Source organism: Solanum stenotomum, chromosome 4 (genome assembly GCF_019186545.1).
Source record: "Solanum stenotomum isolate F172 chromosome 4, ASM1918654v1, whole genome shotgun sequence".
Taxonomy (NCBI): domain Eukaryota; kingdom Viridiplantae; phylum Streptophyta; class Magnoliopsida; order Solanales; family Solanaceae; genus Solanum; species Solanum stenotomum.
Genome location: NC_064285.1, coordinates 8,257,107 through 8,281,899, shown reverse-complemented (window position 1 = coordinate 8,281,899; position 24,793 = coordinate 8,257,107). Strand labels below are relative to the sequence as shown.

The following is a 24,793-nucleotide window of genomic DNA, read 5'->3' as shown; positions in this document are numbered from 1 at the left end:
TGTCCAGACACCTTTTCATAGATGGCTAAGGTGTTGAGGACCCTTCTCATGCTTCTTATGCTTTCGTTGCAGAAAAGAATGGTATCATCTGCAAATGAGAGATGATTGACATTAGAACAATGGTTATTCATATAAAAAGAAGTGTACCCAACAGAATTGTACAGATTATTCATTAATTTAGAAAGAAATTCTGTAGTAGGAATAAAAAGAGATGGGGAGAGTGGATCCCCTTGTCTTAGACCCATCTCTGACCGAAAGAATCCATGTCTTTTTCCGTTAACTAAAACAGAGTACCAATTGTGAGATATGTAATTATGAATCAGGTTGGTCCACTGTTCTCCAAAGCCTAGTTTCCGGAGGATCCTCTTCAAGTATTCCCAAGACACTCTATCGTAAGCTTTTGTCATGTCAAGTTTCATGCCCACATTTCCACCCATGTTAGGTTTGTTGATATCACTGATGATTTCTTGAGCCAGCAAAATGTTTTCTGAGATAGATCTTCCTTTTATGAAACCACTTTGGTTCTTGGAGATGATCCTAGGAAGGATACTAGAAAGTCTGTTGTTAAGGATTTTGGAAATAATTTTAGAAAACACATTACAAAGGCTAATGGGTCTAAGATCTGAAAAGCTTTGAGGGTGATCAATCTTGGGAGTCATAACAATGCAGGTGTGGGTATAGAACTTGGTGAGGGTGGCTCATTTGAAGAAAGAAATTATAGCATTATGAACATCGAGTGAAATAATACTCCAACACTTATGGTAGAACATTCCACTTAATCCATCAGGCCCAGGCGAGCTGTTAGGATCAATAGAGAAAACAGTATCCATCACTTCCTTGAGCTCAGGGAAGGCATTAATCATAAGGTTATCTTGCTTCGTGATACAACTATCAACACAATCTAGGGAACTGAAATCAGTATTGGTAGAATCTTGAGCAAACAGGTTTCGATAGTAATTCACCGCTCCATTCGCTATAGCATCGGTGTCTTCCAGCCAGTTATCATTATCATCTTGGATTTTTCTGATATTCAGCCTCCTTCTTTTATCTTTAATGGTAGCATGGAAATAGGCTGTGTTAGCATCTCCTTCATTGAACCATTTAACTCTAGCTTTTTGGCTTAGAATGGAATCTTGAATCTTAAGATATCTGGTAAAAATATCTTTATGCTTGGAGAGTTCACATCTGTTCTCAGGAGAATTATAGGTAATACATTTCTCCTCTAAGTCTCTGATAAGTTTTTCCAACCTCTTAGGTTCTTCATAAATGTCCCCAAACGTCTCTCTCGACCATCCACTAAGAGTTTTAGTGGTGTTCTTGATTTTCTGTTGAAAAATGTAAAGAGGGTTGCCTTGGATGGTGATATTCCAACTGTTCCGAACTGTCTATAGAAAATTAGGGTGGTTGGCCCAAAAGTTTAAAAACTTGAAATACTTAATACCTTGAGATTGGTCTTGCAAAAGATCTACAAGCGGAGGAGCATGATCCGAGCAGGTTCTAGAGAAGTGGATAACTGAGGTGTTATTAAGGTTGTCAAACCAACTATCGTTATAGACAAGCCTATCTAGTCTCTTCCAGATGGTATGAGGAGGATCTTTATGATCGCACCACGTAACTTTCGGACCTGTGAAACCAGCATCCTGTAGCCCACACTCATTTAAACAATCAATAAAATCCATGGTTTCCTCCAACCTGTGAGGTCTACCTCTAATTTTTTCCTCTCTGGTAGAAATAACATTAAAATCGCCAATGACTCCCCACGGATCATGGATATTGGCTGCCATAGTTCTAATATCAGCCCATAATTCTCTCCTCAACACTTCCGAGCATTTTTCATAAATAACAGAGAGATAGAAAGATGTGTAGCTGTTATGATCCACTTTAATATGGACATGTTGTTCCTTATCTTGCAGGATGGTAATGTTAATGTTGTTGGTCCACATAAGCCAAATTTTGTTAGAACAATTGTAGAAAGCTCGGTTCATACCCATTTTCCTTTTGAATTTGTCAATCTTACTATTGTCTACCTTCGGTTCTTGGAGGCAGATAAGAGGAAGTTGATATTGGTTTTTGAGAGTTTGGAGTCCCTCAATAGAACCTTTGGACCCTATACCTCTGATATTCTAGGAGATGATCTTAACCATCGGAAACAGTAGGATTGGGGTTGTTTTGCTCCTCCATAGAGGATAACTGAGTGGAGCTACTGAAGAATTGACTTCCTCTAATTTGGTCTTGATTTCTTGGGGATAGATTGTTATGCTGGGCTATTTTATGTTGCACTTGGTTTATCTTCCTGTGATTCATGTCTGTCTGCTTCCCACTGGTGCTTCCTCTTGTGAGTTCATTATCAGAAATAAAGGTTTCCATATCATCTTCGTGGTATTTTTTAGTCATCTCTTGTGGTTGTTTTGACTTGTCCCCTATCGTCATGATCTGATCCCGCGGTTGTTCCTTTATTGCATCCGGTGAATCTGGTACCAATATTTTTTCTCTTATATTATCATCTTCCGTGTGGGTGGCCCCACTAGGTAGATTGATATGGATCCAAGCTACTGTCTTATCAACTTTATTATGCTGCCATTCTCCTTGCAAAATCACTCCAGGAGGTATGGTGATTTTGCTTTCAAACCTTTGCTTTTTGCCTAGGAGATTTTTTATGGGATTGCCTACGTTGGGTTTTGAGCATTCAACATTTTCTTGAACATGTTTCACCACATTCTCTTGATAGGTTTGGTTATCCTTTATGGTGTGTCTGATTCTGAGGTTATGACGATGTTTTATAGTTTTCTCGCTCTGTCTTTCCTTTTTCTTAGTGGCTTGAGCTTTGTCCCATCTGGTATTCTCAGCTTCAGGAATAGTGATCTGCAACTTGTTTTGGTTTTGTCCTTCTCCAGACCCCCCTTTTTTTATGTCCATATTCACCTCCATGTCTAAGTCAGTTAGTTTGTTGAAGGTGTTGCTTTTTTGTTTATCGCATATGTTGACCCCTGTAGTATCTTTCTTTTCCACATTGTCGCCTGAGGACGTTGATGATATGAGTCTCTTGTAATTGATTTTCCCTTTATTCTTCTTATTTTCCACCTTTTGCCAAGCTTCAGATCGTGTATTTTCTACATCTTCCATGTTTACAACAGTGTTCATCAACCTCTGTTCTTTCCCCTGTTGTACAGGCCCCTGCTTGTTGCTCCCTGAGGTTGTGGCTTCCACATGGATAGCTTGCATTTCCCTTTTGTTGGGTTGATACTCCTTTCTGATTTCCTTTTGGCTTTGAAGTTTCTCGTAGTCGGCTTGTCTGTTAATTTGGTTTCCTCCTTGAGGGTCAAGAATAGTTCTCTTGCATTTCTCTTGGGAGTGATCTTGGGTTCTGCAATATTGACAAAAGGTGGGCAGTGTTTCGTATTCAATCTTTTGGTTAAAGGTATCGACTTGTCCTTCAGAATTCCTTATGACCACTTGAATATTGGTGAGCAGAGGTTTCAGAAGATCAATTTCCACACGGAGTTTGGCCGTGGTTGGTCGGGTCTTGGACTGGGTGGCTTTGTCCATTACAATGGGGCTACCAATCGGTTCAACTATACGACACAAAGCGGCCCATTCGTAATAATGCCACGGGAGGTCTGGAAGATTAATCCACACTGGAGCTAGAGTAGATGAAACATTAGGCTTAAAATCAATGGTCCATTTTTGAATTGCCATATTATTGTCTTCTCCCAATTGGATGAAATTGTAAGAAATTATGGTGTTGTAGTCATCTTCATTTTCCACATCGATGAAGACATGTTTTCTATCTTTTGCCCCAATTTTAACATGTCCTTTTGTCGGGACAATTTTGGCAAAGTCAGCCCGAATTTGGTCGATTTGGGGTCTGCTTCGTTCAAACTTTCCTATCAGCGCCCACCTGCATGTCTCCGTAAGCATATCATGTTCTTCTTTAGTGAACTTGACCACTGGTTTCCCTTTGAGGATTTCATGCTTCCTTGGTTGGAGTTTGATCTTGTTCTTCTCATAACTCTGAACTCTTCCTCCCAAAGCACCTTTATAATGCATATTATCAGAAGTGGGAATTTGGATCTGGTTAAATTGGGTCTTATTGATGTTGTTAAAGATTTGGGAGTTTGTAGCAAGAGGGGGGAAGTTGTTAAAGTCAGGTGGGTCTGGCGGTCTGTTTGCCGACGGAGCAGATCGATTAATGTTGAAGCTCATCTTGAGCTCCGTCAAAATTAGCCGTTATCAGGAAATTGCCGTTGAAGAGATAGAGAGAAAAGTTAGAGAGAGGATTTCTTTTTTCTATGTCTTTAATGGATTAGTTTTGTAATTTCTTCTTCTTGTTCATTGTTCTCTCTGTTTCATAAAAACTTTTTGTTGAAATTTTGGATAAACGAGGTGAGTTATGAAGGTTACAAAAGTGATGGAATTGTTGTTGGACAAACGATTTGTTTTGTGAATCTTCAAGTTCATCGAATATCCTTTCAATTTTGTTTCAAGATTGTCGAAAATTTTGAGATTCAAAATTCTTCTCCAATTCATTGAAGATCCTTTCCGTTTTGATTCAAAATCGTTAAAAATTTTGAGTTTCAAAATTATTCTCCTAATTCATTGAAGATTCTTTCAATTTTGATTCAAAATTATCGAAAATTTTGAGAAGATACATCATGAAGATCCTTTCAATTTAAATTGATAAGTGTTGTATTTCTACTAGATATATTAAATAAGAAAGTGTTGCTCATATGATTTTAGGTTTGAGATCGATACATTATTATTTGGTAATTGTTATGTATCAGATACATTTAGTATAAATTTGAATTTACGTATCATAGCTAAAAAATTAGTGTATGATACATTATTATTTATGTATCTTATTTTCTTTGTGAGATACTATATTTTAAAATATAAAAAAAATACATTATACATGTAATTGTTTCAAAATAGCTTCTTTTTTGTGCGTGTGATAAATAACACAAAGTTTATGTATCAAGTATATTTCTATTGAACATGATAAACACTAATCAAAGATTCAATAACATTAGAGTTATGTATCAATACCTTAAATATGAACAGTATACATTGCATAAAACAAATGTTATTGTAGCAGTGATGTATCAGATCAATGATAACACTAACAAAGCCTAATTTAAGACTCAAAATAAACGAGATACATTAAAAATCTATTTCTTTGATAGTGATGGCCGTGCTATGGCAGATCCAACTTTTTTCTTCTTTTTTTTGGACGTTTTTCAATAGTAGAAACATTAAAAGAAAAATATTTTTTCAAAAAAAAATTCAACGACAATATGATTAACTAAAATTGCAAATGTTCAATAAGATTTCAATGAGGGCAGGGGACGGAGGTAATTTTTTTTTTATTTTTTAAGATGTAAAAATTAAAAAATAATAATAAAAGAAATCGAAAATTGAAGTGATTGAAAGAAATCTACCTCTTGAAAAATTTGAAATCATTAATTGAAAATAGAAAAGATTTGAAATTCAAGAATAGATTATTTGATAAACTTGAGAGAGACACCTTCTGAAAATCAAAATGAATTTGAAATTTGTAACTGCTAAAGAACTGGAGAGAATTTAGGGATAAAATGGAGGAGTGAAATGGGAGTTGGAAACATGGGTTTAGGCTGAAAATAGGAGTGAAATGTTTATGTATCCGGAAGATTTTATGAATTAGGGGAATTAAGGGATTTTTGAATTTTTAAAAAAAGATAGGGATAAATGGATATTAAAGTAAGTAAATATATGTATATAAGTAATTTTCCCTTTAAAAAATTGTCTTGCCCATAACTCAGTCCTCCAGTTTCTGCCAGTTATAAAATGAGTTTGGGTCGCATATGAATAAAAGAGGGATTGAACTTTTTTAATTGGGTTGGGTCTAGAGGTGTTAAAAAATGAGTGAGGTAATTTTTAAAAGACATTATATATAAATATGCCTTTTAACTTGATTTTATTTCATATTTATGTTCTTCAATTTTTGGTGTGCATAAATAGACGTTTAAACTTGTATAAAGTTGAACAAATAGACACAAATGTCCTACATGACAATTTGTGTCCTACATGGTGTCCTATGTGTATTATACCACATATAACTCATGTGTCTACTACTCTACTTGTTCAATTCTATACAAGTCAAAGTATCTACTTGTGTACAACCAAAGTTAGAGGACATATATGTTAGTTAAAACCAAGTTAAATAGCACATTTATGTATTATATCAAAAAAAAATTAAGATAAATCTTTTTATCGTTAGTTAAAAATGAAATTAAACAATACAATATAATAAAATTTAAGTAACATTATATTTAAAGTAACAATACATGCAATACAATAGGCAACAACCATGTATGGTTGTTAAGAATTACTAATACTTAGCTGTTAAGACATGAAGTATAATAAAACTCAATATATAGAGAGAGAATTGACAGAGTAAACAAAACATCAAATTCAATTTTCCGATGGACTTTTTCCGATTGCTGCTGGAGGGTTGTGTTTCTGATATCCTCTCCTTCACTTCCCCGAAGGACGCTGCGATTTCCTCTGCAATTTCCCGAGGATTCAATTCTGCTGCTGAATCGGACCTTCTTTGGGAAAAGTTTTTACCGGAGGATTATGAAAATATTAGCTCGAGATATGTCTCTCCACGGATTTGTTCGTCGAAAAAAGAGCTTTACTTTAGTCTCTGTGACTCCCCTGTTCTAATGGATGGAGGCAAATTGGTATGTATTCCATTTCTGAAATTTCATTTTAGGTGTAAATTGGGAAATGGGAAGCCTCTTTTGGCTCATTAATTAGTTGAATTACTCCCTCCGTCCATAATTGTTTGGCAGGTATACTAAAAATAGATGTCCAAGAGTAATTGTCAATTTAAACAATCAAGAAATGATTAGTCACTTTTTTCCAATTCTGCCGTCAATCATTGTGTAGTTCAATTGAAAAGTTATGTGGACTTTTGGTATTCTTAATATAGTAGGGTATATTAGTTAAATTACACTTGTATTAAATTTTTTTTGAGGAATGTGCATGATCTTACCCTGACAAACAATTGTGGACAGAGGGAGTATTATTAAAGGGCTGTCAGACGCACTGTCTAGTGGTATAAATACAACCAGGTGGAGCTAGGACTTGAAGGCTTGATTTAAATAGTTTTGAAAACATAGCTTTTCACTCAATAATGCAAAATTAAATACTCCCTCTGTCCCAATTTATATGGCACATTTCGAATTTCGAGATTCAAACAAGTTTATTTTTTACCGTAATTTTTTCATATATCTTTTTAATATTTTCAATTATCAATTATTGAGACTTATAGTACTTTTAATGTAGTTTACAAATATATAAATTTCATTTTAAAAAAATTGAAGATTTCATGAGCAAATTCTCAGTCAAACTTAAAATGTTTGACTTTCGAAAAATGAAATGTGTCACATAAATTGAGACAGAGAGAGTAGTTTATACATCAATGATAATGAGAATAACTTTTATGAATACAAGAAAGAAATTGCAAGCTAATTTTCTAATGTGCCATGTATCTGAGACTTTATTTTATTTTTGAAAACAGAGTTTTTCACTTGATAAGAAAACAGGGAAGAAATGTTTCATGATATTAGCAAGAGAACTTGCTATTGTATGGGGAGTTGATACACCATGGTATTGGGAATGGATTGCTCACCCTGACTCCAGGTTTTCTTCTATTTTACTCTCTTCATTTTCACGATTTTTTTTTTGGTAAAACGAGTTTAAGTTAATTATATATTGTTGTATTAACACTCGTAACTCTCCATCATCATACTCAAAGAAACGATTGAAGACTTTGAAGAAGAAAGAAGAAAGGAAAGAGAAAGAAGAGGAAAGAACATTTCAGACAACTACCCTTCAATAATTGTCTGAAGGTGACGTGGAATAATCTCAACCCCTCATCAAGAACGAAACGGATCAAGTGTGAACCATTGGATTGATTAGTCTAGAATATTGCACTCACATGTTAGGCATGTGAGGAATAATAGTTTGTTACATATGGATAGGTGCTGTACAAATTAGAAGGTGACAAGTGTATATTATTGTTGCTTTATTTTTATTTTTTCAGTAACTATGCTTGTATATAGAGATCGTATTGGGTATGAATAGATATTCAGAAATTTTCCCAAAATTCTCTACAATTTCTTTCATGGTATCAAAGCAATAGCTCGATCCAAATCAACATATTCATTTCTGAATCATCAATTTCCTAAGAAATGGTAACCCCACCAGTTGAGACTGTTCTTCCTTCTGAAAGTTCTTCCACTCTGAATGAACAACCTAGTCATGTGATGAGTATCGATATACATCACCCATACTTTCTTCACAATTCAGATTCACCTGGGATGAACTTAATCACTTCAAATTTTGATGGAAAAGGATTTCCAGGTTGGAGGAGATCCATACTCATTGCCCTATCTGCCAAGAAGAAACTTGGATTCATCAATGGTACTTGTGCTGCACCAGATCCACAAAATCCACAATATGCACAGTGGAGTTGCTGCAATGACATGGTAATATCATGGTTGTTAAATTCATTGACAAAAGAAATCGCAGACAGTGTAATTTACTCTAAAACAGCAAAAGAGTTGTGGGATAGCTTGGAGCATAGATTTGGTAGGACAAATGGTGCTAAATTTTATCATCTGCAAAAGGAACTGTCATGAACTATTCAAGGAAATTCTGATATAGCAGGATACTTTACCAAGCTAAAACGTTTGTGGGATGAACTGGATGCACTTAATATCATGATGTGCTGCTCTTGCGTATGTGTTTGTGAGGGTAAGTCTAAGCTGGTTAAGTCATTGGAGGATCAACGATTGATACAATTTTTGATGGGGCTTAATGATGTTTATGCCCAAGCTAGGGGAAACATTTTGATGATGAACCCATTGCCTAATGTTGACTATGGTTATTCACTCCTTTTACAGGATGAAAACCAAAGGGAAACATATGCACACAACTTATTCTCTAATGATGCTATGGGTTTTATGGCTAATTCTCAGGGGAGAAATGTTCAAAGATGTGGTAACTTTGTCTCAAAAGGAAACTTCTCTCAGGATAACTTTGCACCACAGAGAAACTTCATTCCTAATCAAAGGGGTGGTAGAGGGAACTACAAGAACAAGGGGAGAAGGAATAAGTATGATCCAAATGTGTCTTGCACACATTGTGGAAAAATTGGGCATGTTTATGATGACTGTTACAGGAGGATTGGATATCCTGATGATTTTGAATTCACTAAGTCCAAAGACTTCAATTCCTCTAAGCCTAAAGGGTTTCAAGGAAGGGCAAATGGGGCTTTCCCAAGTGAGGACAACAGTGAGATCCAAGGCATGACACAGCAACAGGGAACACCTAGCAACACTTTTGATCAACTCAACAAGGAGCAGTATGCAGCCTTGGTAAAACAGGTTGCAAGAGACCTAAAAATAGAGCAGAATAGCACAGCAATTGGGTTCAATGCTTCTGCCATTTCTGGTACAGTTCAAAAATACTCTGCCTCATGTTTAACAGTGTTTAACTCCAGCACCTGGATCATTGATTCAGGTGCTTCAGAGCACATGTGCTTTGACTCTCAATTTTTCACTTCTTTAACTTCTCTTCCTGTGCCTTTACATATCACATTGCCTAACTCTTTCAGGATAATTGTGACCCATACAGGAAGTGTTCCTATACTGCCCAACCTGACTCTTCATAATGTGTTGTTTGTCCCAGTTTTCAGATACAATTTACTGTCTGTCAATAAGCTATGCACTCAATACACATGTGACCTTCTTTTCACTCCTAGTTGTTGCATTTTACAGGGCCATTTAATGAAGAACAATCAAGTTTTTGGTGATGTCAGGGATGGTCTATACCTGTTGGAGCATGTCAGTCCTAAGTCTAGCTTTTTATCTAAAAATGTAGTTTCTTTTCCAAAAGGAAGCAATTCCATTTCTCAGTACAATTCTGTTTCTTTTCATAGTTCAGTCAATGTAGTTCCTAATGTTGATCTCTGGCATGTAAGACTAGGGCATGTGCCCTGCTCAGTAATGAAAAAGTTTGATTTTATCAAGTTTGCTCATAACTCAGATTTTGTTTGTGATGTTTGTCCTAAAGCAAAACAAACTAGACTCCCTTTTCCCCTCAGTCACATTCATTCTAAAAAGATTTTTGATATGATACATGTTGATACTTGGGGACCTTACAAGTCTACTACCTATGACGGCTTTAGGTATTTTTTGACTGTTGTTGATGATTACAGTAGGGGGACTTGGACTTTTCTAATGGCCTCTAAGAGCAATGATTTTCCTATCCTCAAGGATTTTCTGGTCATGGTTGAAAGACAGTTTCAGACTCAAGTCAAATGCATTCGATCTGACAATGCCATGGAATTAGGAAAAGGTCATCAAGAGGCTCAATTTCTTAAATCTCAGGGTATAATGCACCAGACTTCTTGTGTGGCTACACCTCAACAAAATGGGGTTGTTGAGAGAAAACATAGACACTTGCTTGAACTTGCTAGGAGTCTTATGTTTCACTCTAAATTGCCTATATGCTATTGGGGAGAGTCAATTCTCACAGCTACTCACTTGATTAATAAACTACCTTCCAGAGTGCTTAAAGGCAAGACTCCCTATGAAATGATTTTTTCTAAGCCTCCCTCATATGAAAACCTTAAAAGTTTTGGGTGTTTGTGTTATGTGTCCACCCTCAGTCACCAGAGATCTAAATTTGACCAAAGGGCTGTGCCTTGTGTCTTTTTAGGCTATCCTACTTCTCAAAAGGGGTTCAAAGTATTAGATTTGGCTACTAAAAAGGTTTTCTCTTCCAGAGATGTCCAGTTTCATGAAAAACATTTCCCTTTCAATTCTCTTGTTTCTCCTACACCACCAATTTTCTCCTCATTCCCTTCTGACATACCTGACCAAATTCCTCATTCTCCTCTAATCCCTTATGAGGAGTCTCACCTTTCTTCTTCTTCCCCTGATTTAGCTCTGTCTCCTGATCCTGTATCTATTCCTTCTTCTCCTCCAGATACCCCTGAACCTTCTCCTCTTCCTAGGAGGTCTGGAAGAGTCACTACTGTCCCTAGCTATCTGCATGACTACATCTGCAATAGTATAGTTCTGACTGACCTTACTGAGGCTTGTTTTATTCACCCTTCTAAGCCTACCGCTTTCTCTTTCAACTCACTCTCCTTGTCCAACCAACACCACCTCTTCTCTCTATCACAGGTCACTAAACCACATAGTTTTGCTCAAGCTTCTCAACATCCAGGCTGGACTGCTGCTATGCAAGAAGAACTAGATGCATTAGCTTTCAACAATACATGGGAAATGGTGGACCTTCCTCAAGGAAAGAAAGCATTGCCCTGTAGATGGGTCTACAAGGTCAAACACAAGTCTGATGGTTCAATTGAGAGGCTGAAGGCTAGACTAGTTGTGAGGGGGGATGTCCAACAGTAGGGGATTGACTATAATGAAACATTTTCTCCCGTAGTCAAGATGACCACTATTAGATGTTTACTTACAATTGCTGTCAAGAAAGATTGGTCAGTTCACCAATTGGATGTGAGCAATGCATTTTTGCATGGTGATCTACAGGAGATTGTCTACATGAAACCTCCTCCAGATTTTCACCCTCCTAAATCTACCCAAGTTTGCCTATTGCAGAAGTCTCTATATGGGCTTAAACAGGCTTCGAGGCAGTGGTATGCTAAATTGGCAGGTGCATTGATTTTCCAGGGTTATTCCAGTTCTCTTAATGACTATTCCCTGTTTTTCAAGACTACTGGTGGCCTTACATCCATTATTGCTGTTTATGTGGATGACATTCTCATTACTGGGGATGACAAAGATGAACTTTTACGTATCACTACATTTCTACATACAGAGTTTAAAGTCAGAGAATTGGGTGACATACATTATTTTTTAGGCCTTGAGATCCTCAGAGAACAACAAGGGTTTATTGTCAATCAAAGGAAGTTCACTTTGGAGCTTCTCAATGAGTTTCCTCATACAGGTCCTGATGTCTCTACTCCACTTGACCCCTACTCTAAGCTTACTACAGAAGATGGACATTTGCTATCTAATCCTACCATTTACAGGCACTTAGTTGGAAAACTCAACTATTTGACACATACTCGACCTGACTTGTCATTTGCTGTGTTGAAGTTGAGTCAGTTTATGCAATGACCTACTCAATCACATTATTCAGCGGCACTTAGAGTTTTGAGATACCTGCGTATTGATCCTAGCCAAGGCATCCTTCTTTCCTCTGCTCCATCACTACAACTCCTCGCCTTCTGCGATGCCGATTGGGCTTCCTGCAAAGAATCACGTCGATCTGTTAGTGGTTACTTCATCACACTTGGTGGTGCTCCTGTGTCTTGGAAGTCTAAAAAGCAGACCTCAGTTTCTTTATCATCTGCCGAAGCGGAATACAGATCTATAAGGCGTGTCACAGCTGAGATAACTTGGCTCACTCGATTGCTCACTGATCTTTCTGCTCCTCCTCCTTTACCGGTGTCTGTCCACTCTGATAGTCAAGCCGCTATTCACATCGCCAAGAACCCTGTTTTTCATGAACGTACTAAGCATGTGGAGTTGGATTGTCATTTTGTTCGCCAACAGTTCGTCTCAGGTCTGATCACCTTATCGTTCATCCCATCTGCTCATCAGCTGGCCGATCTGTTCACTAAACCTCTGCCTGGCCCTTCTCATCAATATTTGTTACACAAATTGGGGGTTTCTTCTCTTCCCTCCAATTTGAGGGGGGATATTAACACTCGTAACTCTCCATCATCATACTCAAAGAAACGATTGAAGACTTTGAAGAAGAAAGAAGAAAGGAAAGAGAAAGAAGAGGAAAGAACATTTCAGACAACTACCCTTCAATAATTGTCTGAAGGTGACGTGGAATAATCTCAACCCCTTATCAAGAACGAAACGGATCAAGTGTGAACCGTTGGATTGATTAGTCTAGAATATTGCACTCACATGTTAGGCATGTGAGGAATAATAGTTTGTTACATATGGATAGGTGCTATACAAATTAGAAGGTGACAAGTGTATATTGTTGTTGCTTTATTTTTATTTTTTCAGTAACTATGCTTGTATATAGAGATCGTATTGGGTATGAATAGATATTCAGAAATTTTCCCAAAATTCTCTACAATTTCTTTCATGTTGGCATGAGCTATCCGTCCATAAAAAAAAGTGCATATAAAAGGTCATTTGTTTTTGTGTGTGTATGTTAGATGTTGATTTTCCTAAGCTTTATTACTGGTTACTTTTGTTATTTTCCTTTTGCCTTTGCCAGTAGCTAGCGAAGCTATATATAGCATTTACTCGTTAAATACAGATATTGATGAGACAATACATTTTATTTTGCAGATTTTCAGAAGTGGCTCATCTCCACACTGTATTTTGGCTAGACATACGAGGCACGATGGGAACACAAATGTTGTAAAAAAGAACCAGATATGTTGTTTATTTAGTGTTCAAATTGGCAGAGGAACATTGGGGACTAGAAATTGCTAATGCATTTGTTAGGTTTGTGAATCGCGTGAGCAACAAAGAAGCAGAGGAACAAGCTAGCAGGGTGAGTTTAGTCGGAGAAACTGCTAGGAGACGACGCAACTTGAAATGTCCACAAAGAAGAGTTGATGGATGGATGGAAATAGATCTAGGAAATTTTATCAATGATACAGGAGATGATGAAGATGTTGAAGCGCGATTGATGGAGATTACGCAGCTTCATGGAAAATGTGGCCTTATTGTTCAAGGAATTGAATTTAGACCAGAATGAAGAAAAAATTGAACAATCCTATAAAATATGTAACTTATGTTTTCTTGGGCGAAATGGTCTAATGGACCCCTTTACTTGTATCCGTTTGTATTCTGGACTCTTTTACTTAATCATTTGTCAACTGAACTCTTAAACTCAATTAAAATGAGACTTTTAAGCCCCTCCAACCATGTGTGTAGCTCACTCTCCTTTACATAAATGACATGTCATATTCACGTCATATATATTAGTGCCATGTCATAATTATTTTTTAAAATTATTAACCAAAAATATTTTATAAAAGGTATTATGTACTCTTCATATGTTAATAAATGTCCGTAAAATTTTATTTGTTAACCATAATTATAAGGTAACCAAAATTTGATTCTCCATGTAATCTTTTAATAAAAGGTAACATATACTCTTCATATGTATAATTTAATTAAACAAAATTATTTAATAAAAGGTAACATATACTTTTCCTAGTGAAATTTTTTTGGATTTTCCTAGTGAAAATTTTGCCTTCGCCACTAACTAGCGAAGCTATATATTAGCTTATACTCGTTAAATACAGGTGTTGATGAGACAACACATTTTATTTTGCAGATTTTCAGAAGTGGCTCATCTCCACAGAGTATTTTGGCTAGACATAGGAGGCACGATTGGAACACAAATGTTGTCAAAAAGAACCAAATAAATTGTTTATTTAGTGTTCAGATTGGCAGAGGGACATTGGGGACTAGAAATTGCTAATGCATTTGTTAGATTTGTGAATCGTGTGAGCAACAAAGAAGCAGAGAACGAGCTAGCAGTCGGAGAAAATGTTAAGAGACGCAATGTGAAACATCCACAAAATAGAGTTGATGGATGGAAATAGAACTGGGAAATTTTATCAATGACACAGGAGATGATGAAGATGTTCAAGCGCGGTTGATGGAGATTAAGCATCTTAATGGAAAAGGTGGCCTTATTGTTCAAGGAATCGAATTTAGACCAGAATGAACAAAAGAATGCACAATCCTATAATATGTAACTTATGTTATGTTCTTGATTTAAACTGTGATATTTTTATGGCTACTTTCTAACTTTACTTCAAGATTGTAGAAATGTTACAGTGAATGAAGTTGTTAAAAAGAACCAATCGTAAAATCAATGTTTTAGAGAATAAATTGTTTTCATTGAACAAATCTTATTTGATTAAGGCCAACTATTTCAGCCAAGTCTATTATTTGTGAACAGATAATCAACAACTACAACATACCCCGTGAAATACCACAAATAGAGTCTGGGGAAGGTAGAATATATGTAGACCTTATCATATTGTATCGTTTGAGATTAAGCATTATTTAGTCTATAAGTAGGAACAGCCATTAAAGGATTTTCTCTGCTTGTTGCTAACCCAAAGTTCTCCTCAACATCTAAATCACAAGGCTGCATACCATTTGGAAGCTCCCAATCAAAGCAATGCACCAGTTGTGCCACTATAAGTTGGACAATGATGATCCCCAACTGCATTCCAGGGCAACTTCTTCTGCCTGAGCCAAATGGTAAAAGTTGGAAGTCACGTCCACGAATGTCTATACTGCTCCCAACAAACCTCTCAGGTAAAAACTTTTCAGGCTCAGGCCAAATATCTGGATCCCTTTGAACAGCATAAAAGTTAATCAAGATCCGGGATCCATTTTGTATGTGGAAGTTATTGACTATACAATCTTCCATGGCCTCGTGAGGTATTAGTGGTGCTACGGCATGCAGCCTCAGGCCCTCCTTTACAACCATGTCTAAGTAGTTCAACTTCTCCAAGTCTGATTCTTTTACCATTCTTTCAAGGCCTACCACTTCTTCTAACTCTTTTTGGAGTTTCTTCATCACATGAGGGTGCCGAATAAGTTCTGTTAGTATCCATTCTATAGCTGTTGCTGAAGTGCCCATTGCTGCAATTAACATATCCTGTTATACAAAGGGAAATTAGTACAAACAAACCTAATAGTAGAAGTATATAAATGGGGGATGAAATAACGTACGAAGAGGATAGCTTTTATATGTCTACGGTCAAACTGAAATTCTTCTTCTCCTGATTGCATAATGTCCAACATGGTGTCAACAAAGTCTTTGGATTGCTTCTGGTCACGAGACTGGACATGTTCGTCGATAATCTTCTCAAGAAACTCATCAAACACCTTTGAAAGATCCTTGAGCCGGCGAGTGAGTCCCTGAAGATCAATTACACCAAGGAAGGGGAAAAAATCTCCAAGATTTGGCGTTGCTGCTAAATGCTCAACATCATTAACAACAGCTTTGAATCCCCTCTTGTCCAAATCCTCATCCGTGTACTTCTTTCCAAACACCATCAAGCAAGTCAAGTCAGCACTCAAAGACGAAATCTTTGCACTAAGATCAACAACAACGCGATGATCACAAGCTTCATTTTTAAGTGATTTGATCATAAGCTCAACTTGTTGCCTTCTCATGGATTGAAATGAATTGATCTTTTGGTTACTCAGAAGGTGTTGAGTGCACAATTTGCGCATGTTGCGCCAGTATGGTCCATACTTTGCAGTTATCAGATTCTTCTGTCCATATGCCAAATACTGAGCTGCCTCGTTATGAGGCCTACTAGCAAAGATATGATCATATGTCTTGAGGAACTTCTCCGCTGTGTCTGCAGACGAGACAATGATTGTAGGTACTAGTCCCAGTCTAACATACATAAGGGGACCATGTGTTTTTGCTAGTTTTAGGAAATCTTGGTGTGGATTTTTTCCTAACAAGTGAAGATGTCCTATAATGGGAAGTCCTTTTGGACCTGGAGGATACCTTTTCCTATTCTGGATGTTGTTTAGCAACTCATAAAAGGCATACACAATAAAAATAACAACTAGTGTTGCCCATATCAAAGCCATGCCTAATACTTATTGTTGCTTACTCTTTTAGCTTCTAAAATATCTCTACTTGAATGGGTCTAGAGATCTCAATCATATAATGGCTGGCACCATTGAAAAATCAATGCACATTTTGGTCATTGAAAAATTAATGCACAATTTGGTCACTGAAAAATCAATGCACAACTTGGTTGTGTTTGGTAATCAGTACTGAGAAAAAGGGCATAGGCCTCGGGCCCCAAATTCGAGGGGTCCCATTTTTTAACAGGAAAAGACTCAAATATGCCATTAAACTTTGAGTAAAAACTCATTTATGTCATCCCTTAACAAGTTTGACTCATCTATGCCTATTTCGTTTGAGAAAAGGCTCATCCATGCCATTATTTGTTAATTGAAAACAGTTTCAGGTTTGCAAAACCATTTTTTTCACGTGGTCAGTTATGATTTGGCCACACCATTAATTTGAATCATTTTTTTAAAGGGTAAAGGCTCAAATATGCCATTGAACTTTGAGAAAAGACTCATTTATGTCATTCGTTAAAAGTTTTGCTCATCTATGCCATTTTAGTTAACAAATAATGGCATGGATGAATTTTTTTCTCAAATGAAATATAGATGAGCCAAACTTTTAATAGATAACATAAATGAGTCTTTTCTCAAAGTTTGATAATATATTTGAATCTTTTCCCTTTTAACAATAATTAATTATAGATTTTTATAAAATAAATAACATTGAGTACTATTTGTAAACAAAAAGTAAACTGTTTATATAAAATGAAGGAATTATTAAAAGTTATTTGACGTATTTAGGGGTCGTTTGGTAGAGTGTATAAGAATAATGCAAAATAGGGTGTAATAGTAGTGCTTGTATTAGTAATGCTTGCATTAGTTATGCAAGCATTATTTCTTATACACTGTTTGATTTGATGTATTAGAAATAACAAATCTTGCATAATTTCGATTTAAAAATATATGTTTACAAAAATACCCTTCACACTTTATTTATTTTTACACTTCCTTGCAATAAAGTTCTTTGCTAAAACATCATTAACTCCTCTTCTTCTTCTTTTCAAAAATAATATTAAATAGTTGTACTATTTGAGTCAAAATATTTTTGTGAAAAGTTGGCAAAGAATTTTTTTATCAAATTTATCGTCACAATAGTAAATTTTTTAATTAAATTATGTTGAAATTAGATTATTCTTTTTTTAAAAAAGGATATTTAAGAGGCCATAAAGTCTATTAAGACACCAACAAATTAAAAGACATTGAAAAATAAATAAAAATAAAAATAAAAACATATGACAAGAAAGAAAATGAAAAGAAGAGAAAATGTTAGAAATGTTTTAAAAAGGCAATGAGGGTAGTTTTGTAATTATTTAATCTTAATGCAAGTGTTAAATGCTATGTATTACTAATACCTAGAATTACTTGGTATTAGTAATACATAACTTATTACACAATGGAGTGTATAACTAAGCATTAGTTATACATTGCAAGAAAAAGTGTACCAAACAAGGTACTACTAATATACACACTTAATACATGCATTATATTTCCTAAGAGAAAAGACATAAAGACACAATTAAAGTTGTCCCGTATTTTCATAAAGACACCTTAACTTTCAAAGTGTCCTATCACCCCACATAACTATTTAATATCGTTGTAAATGGGCCATTTTGACCCATTCCCTCGTCTGGGTTGTTACCACGCACATGAGGCGCGTCATTCAGTGATTTTACTGCCATGGACCAATTTAAAAGTGCCACGTGTCATTTTCTTTCTTTATTATTAATTATATAATCAATTTATGTCATCTTCCCCAATTTTAAATCCAAAAATAGCTGTTGGCAGCCCTAATTTTTCGATTTCATGGTTTTTTCCATAGCAAGATCAATGTTGGTTCTCTTTGTTTGACGACTTCATCATCTTCCCCAAGAAAATAAGGTAGGAATTCGTTTTATCTTTTAATTTAAAACGTTAATTTAATGTTTTTTATGGTTTAGTTTCTTCTGAATTTTGTGATTAGGTTTTGATTGAAAATGTCAAATGCAATGTTGAATCGTATTTGTAATGATGAGAATGATCCGATGTTGCGAGTGAAATTGCGATGCAAACATGGTGACTTACTATCAATGCAAACTTCATGGTCGGAGCACAATCCAGCTCGAAGATTTTGGTCTTGTCCACGCTATCGTGTATGTTTCCTAATTCTTTTATGGAGATCTTTTGTTTATGTATTTTTCTTTAATTTATTTTTTTGCGTATTTTAGGAGGATGCGTGCAACTTCTTTAGATGGAGGGATCGTGAAGATGTTGATATACGATCTAAGTACGTAATTCCGAGATTAGCAAAGAGAATTAAGGAGTTGGAAGAAGTATTGGCATCTTATGAAAGTCGTGTTGAAAGTAACCAAGTCGTGATGAAGGAGAAAAAGAAGAACAAATGTTGTAACTTGAAGCTAATTGTTTTGATTATTATTGTGTGTTTTCTATTTTTAAGTCTAACCAAGAATGTGAAGGATGGAAGTTGTAGGTGTGTGCAACCAAAATTGCCATAGACATCTTTAGTGACTTTAGTTTTTGAAGTCGCAGGTGTGTGTAACTAGAAACTAAGCTAATTGTCTTGATCTTGCTAGTTGTAGGTGTGTGTGTAACTTGAAGGATAGAACTTGTTGAATGCTCAAGTTATTGTTGGTCTTTGTTGTTGAAATAGTTATGATTTGAACAAGTTGTTAATGTATTTGGTAGGAGGCCTGTTCTTTGTTATCAGAGAAAGGTGCTCTTCATTTGTATTCGTACTTTTTGTTGGTTATGGTAATATATTTACAGTTGTTACCAAAAAAAAAAGAGGACTTCATTTCAACATAATCATTCAAGTTTTGTTTGGTTACACGCAAAATTGAGTTTGATTCCAACCAAAAACAACACCAAAATATACATAATTAAATTTTGTTTGTCAAAATGAACAAGACAACATCAAAATGCCCTACTTCCATGGCACAAAAGTCTTCCTACTTGAAGTTGTTTGGCTTTGGCTATTAGCAGTAGCAGCAGCTACAGACCTAGTTTGAATAACCTTTTCAGCCCTCATTCTTTCTAGGTTGCTACTGGTAATAGTTGTCTTCCCCTTCCATTTGAATCCACGTATTGGTGTGTAGCCAATATCACTAGTAACAACATCAGCCCTTTTTGTCACTCTTGTACCAGTATTGATGACTCTTCTACTTGGCAATCCAGGCTGCTTAGTCAGATAAATACACATTCAAATATAAGACATTTAGGCTTGCATTGACAATTGTAAACTTACATAGAGAATTGTAAACTTACATTGAGAGTTGTAAATCCATCTCCAGCTTGGTATATGCCAACACCTACCATTCTTGGCCTTTTAAAAGGTCTTGTTTGTTCTCCACTGTTGTCCTCATATTCTACTGGTCTCTTCCCTCTTTCTAGGCCTCTTCCACTACAGGTTGCTTCAGAACTAGTTTGACTATGTTGAGTCATTCCTCTTCCTCTACCTAGTCCTTCATTCACATTTCTTTCTTGAGGTATTCCTCTTCCTCTACCTGTTCCTCTACCTCTACCTCTACTTGTACCTGTACTTGTACCTCTACCTCTCCCTCTACCATTTACAGTCTGTACTTTGAAACCAAAATATTAAACCATATCTATGTTGTCTAAAAATGATATAATAATTAGATATATTACCTCTGTGTTTGTAACAGTTCCATGTGATTGAGTTGGAACACCTATAGAACTTGAAACTCTTTCTGTGCCTCTTCCTCTACCACTTTCATTATTTGTGGTGGCCTGTGAAGAGGCTCTAGGTGGTTGAGTTGAACTACTAGCCCTTGCTCTGCCTCCTGCTGCTCTTCCTGTGCCTCTTCCTCTACCACTTTCAGTAGCCTGTCTATTAATATATCAATACATGTACATATAACTTACATTTGAAAGTAACAAATAAAAGTACCTGTGCCTGATAAGATGGTTCAGTTGATTGACTTGGACCAGCTTGGTTTCTTGTAGGACATCCTCTTTTATTGTGTCCTTGTGTACCACATTTGCTACAAGTCATAACAGCACCTCTTTTGCTAAGCTTTCCAGTTTTTCTTCTTTCATCTGCCTCCTTTCTTCTAACTTTACTTGGTCTTCCAGGCAACTTCTTGATCTTTGGTGGCTTTACAATTGGATTATTTGATGTTGGCCACATTTTCATGTTATTCATTGGCTGAATAAAATGGGCATATGTGCTGAGGTACGTTTCCTTGCTATAACAACTAGCCACATAATGGATTGGTTCCAACTCCTTGTAATGAAGGGCAGCAACACCATGAGGACAAGGAATGCCCCTGAGCTGCCAGGATCTGCAACTACAACTCCTACTAACAATGTCCACAGTATGTGTAAATCCATGATGTTTAATCTCAAAACCTCTTTCTCCATTCCAAGTCAAGTTACATTGCATAGACTTTTCAATATTTTCTTGCAAAATCTTCAAAGACATAGGAGATATATCAGTGATCCAAGTGTTTGAGAACTCTCTCAAATCACCAATTCTTTTCATCATCTTCACCCTTATCTCCTCAAGCATTGTGATTATTGTTTTATACCTTGCAGGCAGTATCCAAGCATTAAAGCTTTCTGCCATATTGTTGTCCACAACATCACATTTGCTATAGTCTTGAAAATATTTCTTGCACCATGTATTCAAGTTGTACCATAAAAGATCATCCAAACATTCTTGTCCTAATTTCTTCATTGCCTGTATATTATCCTTCATCTCAGCTTCAAATGTGGATTTAGCAATCCTCCAAAACACTCTTCTTCTTTCAACTCCTTTCCAGTTTTTACACCAATTTGCAAGAACATGTCTTGCACATTTTCTGTGTTCAACCAGTGGCAATACATTTTCAACAGCAATTTCTAGTCCCTAACAAACCAACATAATAGAAAAAGAATAATTAAAATGCAAAACTCAACAACAATAAAACAGTAAGATCAGTAAGATAATTACCTTTTGCATATCAGTAATGATGGATAGTTGATGCCCTTCTCCAAGGTCAAGATCATTCTTCACTAGTTCAAGAAACCATGTCCAGGTAAACTGATTCTCAACTTCAACAACTGCCCAAGCAATAGGCAGCATTTGGTTGTTTCCATCTCTACAAATTGCCACTAACAACTGGCCTTTACACACACCTTTGAGAAAACACCCATCAAAACCAATCAACCTCCTAGCACCTCCAAAAAATGCTTTCTTTAAAGCATTGAAGCAAACATAAAATCCTTCAAAAATTTTCTGCCCAGTTTCATCTTCTTCTCCAACCTTCACTACACAAGTACTACCTGGATTACTCCTTAAAATTTCATCTTTATAATCAAAAATCTTACCATACTCCACAATGTGATCACCCATGATCTCTTGTAACACTCTAGTCCTAGCTCTTCTCACTGTTGTTCTACCAACATTAATATCCAACTCCTTTCTAATAATGTCCTTCAACAACACAATGCTGATGTTTGGCTGTTGAGTTATTCTTTCTTTGTATTTGGTGGCCAAAAACTTTGAGTTGCAAAGATAGTTATGAGTTGATGTCAAACATTTATGGACAGGGTTGTATGTTTTAACAATGACATCTCCACTAGTTTTATCCTTACTTGCACACAACAACCAAGGACAAGTCTCTTTACAACATCTCACTCTAACTCTGCCAGGCTCATTCACATATTTTTCAATTTGAATGTGTTCTTGGACTGCATATCTTGTCACTGCCACTCTAAATTCTTCAATAGTTCCAAAAACCAGTCCTAATTCCCAAACAATCTTTTCAGAAGTTGCATCAAACACAACTCTATTTGGGATTTTCTTCCTCCTGACAGGTTTATGCACTACTTGATCAACCTCTTCACCATCTCCCCAACCTGTTTCATCATCTATCTCAAAACTAGGAGCTTCATCACTTAGATAGTAAGGTTCATCACCTCCTAGCTTACCAACTAAGCTTTCCCTAATACCAATATTTGTCTCATCATACCCTATATCTGGACCTTTTTCATCAACATTAATCTGATATGAATTAGTACCTCTACTTCTCCTTTGTGACCTTTTGAAATGCCTCTTGGATGCCCTTATATCTACATACTCTTGATGGACATCACTATCAACCTCAGTATCTTCATTAGTATCCCCTTCAGATCCTGATTCATCTTCTACTTCATCATCAGTTGGATCATTATCTATTATAGGATCATATGAAGGTACAGAGGAAGGAGGAGGCACAGTAGAAGGAGAAGGTGGAGGCACAGTGGAAGGAGGAGGTACAGTGGAAGAAGAAGGCACAGTAGAAGGAGATGGTGGAGGCACAGTGGTAGACTGGTCTTCAAATGGAGTGCTGGAAGTTTCAGAAGGACCAGTTGTAGGGATAGGAAAAGTAGAAGTAGGAGGCTGATTATTAGGGTTAGAAGCCTCATTAAAAGATTCCTCACCTACCCCACTATCACTCACATTGGGGACAAACTCCAATTCAAGTGGGGCCTGATTGGCTTCACTAACCCCATGAAAAACATACACCTCTACTGTATCCCCATCATTTATCATATTGAAAAGGTCAAATATAACCTTATCATTATCAACAAGGACTAATAACCCATCCCACTTGATGAAAAAATCACAATCTACTGTATATCCTAGTTCCTTTATGTAGCCCCTCAACTCAAAATATGACATCCTATCAACATCTACATCTAGGAATTCTGTCACATGCCCTCCAATATATTTAGGTGGGGGACCAAATTCTATTACCCCCCATGATACCATCTTAGAGTTATCAAAGTAAAAGCCATCCTGAAAAAGCATGTAACAAAGACAAACACAATTCAAACACACATTTCAAGAACAAAACAAACAATAGTAGTAGTAGCACTAACATTTAGCCCCATTACTAACAGAACAAAAGACTGTTTACAAATGTATAATGTACAAATTAAAGTCTACAAATGTATAAGCCCCAACACTAACATTTAGCCCTAACAATAACAACGAATGTATAAGAGACTAACAACACTAACATTTAGCCCCATCACTAACAAAACAAAAGCACTAACATTAGCAGTCGATAATGTACAAATTGAAGTCTACAAATGTATAAGAGACAAATAATAAGATTCGAACTAAGTGGATAACATCAAACCCTAACCTAAAACACAATCACTAATAGTCGCACTAAGTCAATAACACAACACCCTAACCCTAACAGTAACAACGAAAAACTATAATATACTAACAATGGCAACTATTGGAGGTCGATTCCAACACTTTTACTCTATAATAATCCCTAAAATCATAATAATCGAAAAAAGAGAAGATCTTTATCATATGATGTAGAGCCCTAACCTGTTAGACCTTCAATCTCCAAGAATCTTCACCAAGACACATCAACAACGAGATTATCAACACCAACACGATGAGAAATCGTTTCTATTTCTTCAGATTTTAGGAAAAGTTGAGAAAAATAAGAAAAGGAAAAGGAGAAAATACTTTTCTTCAAAGAACAAGTCAGGTCGGGTCGAGTCGGGTCGGGTCGGGGTCGGGTCGGAATGAATTCTATCATAGGGAGTGAGCAACACGTGCCACTACATAGACGAGGGAATGGGTCAAAATGGCCCATTTACAACGATATTAAATAGTTCTGTGGGGTGATAGGACACTTTGAAATTTAAGGTGTCTTTATGAAAATACGGGACAACTTTAATTGTGTCTTTATGTCTTCACTCTATTTCCTAATACACTCTACCAAACAACTCAGAGTACTGTTTATGTTTTACGAAAGAATATAGATTCGTTATATTATGATTAAAAAAAGATATTAGAATAAATCAACTATATAAAAGTTGGATCCGGCTCCTTTCCATTTCTATTCTCTCCATTTTCCCCAAGTTCTAGCTTGGATTGGAGACACATACCATAGTTTAAAATTAACGGTTGAGATCTAATTGATTAAAGTAAAGTCTTAATCATAGTTATTTACTTATATATATTTGCTTCTTAAATATTTTTCCCTCATAGATTTTTACATTATATTTTTCCTAAATATATTTAAAAGAATTTCTTTTCTTAA

The 24,793-nt window shown here is 36.1% G+C and overlaps 5 protein-coding genes and 2 pseudogenes across 5 annotated transcripts in view; 2 read left to right on the top strand and 5 right to left on the bottom strand.

The window, feature by feature from the left end:
* LOC125861751 (coatomer subunit zeta-1-like) overlaps positions 1 to 24,793 on the bottom strand; it is a 162,764-nt gene that overhangs the window by 22,699 nt on the left and 115,272 nt on the right. The gene's annotated exons all lie outside the window — the stretch shown is intronic.
* Positions 699 to 1,784, bottom strand: LOC125861240 (uncharacterized). Its single transcript, XM_049541184.1, has 2 exons — positions 1,442 to 1,784; positions 699 to 1,351 (listed from the first exon to the last, which is right to left on the bottom strand). Exons 1-2 carry the CDS (start codon positions 1,782 to 1,784, stop codon positions 699 to 701), a joined length of 996 nt encoding a protein of 331 aa, XP_049397141.1.
* LOC125861743 (F-box protein PP2-B10-like) lies at positions 6,402 to 14,021 on the top strand (annotated as a pseudogene).
* On the bottom strand, positions 15,000 to 16,724 carry LOC125861724 (cytochrome P450 71AU50-like). The gene is made up of 2 exons (XM_049541584.1): positions 15,816 to 16,724; positions 15,000 to 15,741 (listed from the first exon to the last, which is right to left on the bottom strand). Exons 1-2 carry the CDS (start codon positions 16,692 to 16,694, stop codon positions 15,127 to 15,129), a joined length of 1,494 nt encoding a protein of 497 aa, XP_049397541.1. The 5' UTR covers positions 16,695 to 16,724; the 3' UTR covers positions 15,000 to 15,126.
* Positions 18,665 to 19,234, top strand: LOC125861239 (uncharacterized). The gene is made up of 2 exons (XM_049541182.1): positions 18,665 to 18,871; positions 18,947 to 19,234. Exons 1-2 carry the CDS (start codon positions 18,716 to 18,718, stop codon positions 19,232 to 19,234), a joined length of 444 nt encoding a protein of 147 aa, XP_049397139.1. The 5' UTR covers positions 18,665 to 18,715.
* Positions 19,773 to 20,623, bottom strand: LOC125861750 (uncharacterized; annotated as a pseudogene).
* LOC125861238 (uncharacterized) lies at positions 20,666 to 23,615 on the bottom strand. The gene is made up of 4 exons (XM_049541181.1): positions 23,604 to 23,615; positions 21,691 to 23,520; positions 20,755 to 21,606; positions 20,666 to 20,710 (listed from the first exon to the last, which is right to left on the bottom strand). The coding sequence occupies exons 1-4, from the start codon at positions 23,613 to 23,615 to the stop codon at positions 20,666 to 20,668; spliced, it is 2,739 nt and encodes a 912-aa protein (XP_049397138.1).

Excerpts from the sequence above, each read along its gene's own strand:
- LOC125861240 (XM_049541184.1), bottom strand. The coding sequence starts at position 1,784 with ATGGCAGCCAATATCCATGATCCGTGGGGAGTCATTGGCGATTTTAAT. Across the intron at positions 1,352-1,441 it reads TTTGCAAGACCAATCTCAAG|GCAACCCTCTTTACATTTTT; the intron begins GTATTAAGTATT and ends TCACCATCCAAG.
- LOC125861724 (XM_049541584.1), bottom strand. The coding sequence starts at position 16,694 with ATGGCTTTGATATGGGCAACACTAGTTGTTATTTTTATTGTGTATGCC. Across the intron at positions 15,742-15,815 it reads ATATAAAAGCTATCCTCTTC|GATATGTTAATTGCAGCAAT; the intron begins GTACGTTATTTC and ends TTTGTATAACAG.
- LOC125861239 (XM_049541182.1), top strand. The coding sequence starts at position 18,716 with ATGTCAAATGCAATGTTGAATCGTATTTGTAATGATGAGAATGATCCG. Across the intron at positions 18,872-18,946 it reads GGTCTTGTCCACGCTATCGT|GAGGATGCGTGCAACTTCTT; the intron begins GTATGTTTCCTA and ends TGCGTATTTTAG.
- LOC125861238 (XM_049541181.1), bottom strand. Across the intron at positions 21,607-21,690 it reads TCATTACTGATATGCAAAAG|GGACTAGAAATTGCTGTTGA; the intron begins GTAATTATCTTA and ends TTGGTTTGTTAG. Across the intron at positions 20,711-20,754 it reads AGCTTAGCAAAAGAGGTGCT|AGGATGTCCTACAAGAAACC; the intron begins GTTATGACTTGT and ends ACACAATAAAAG.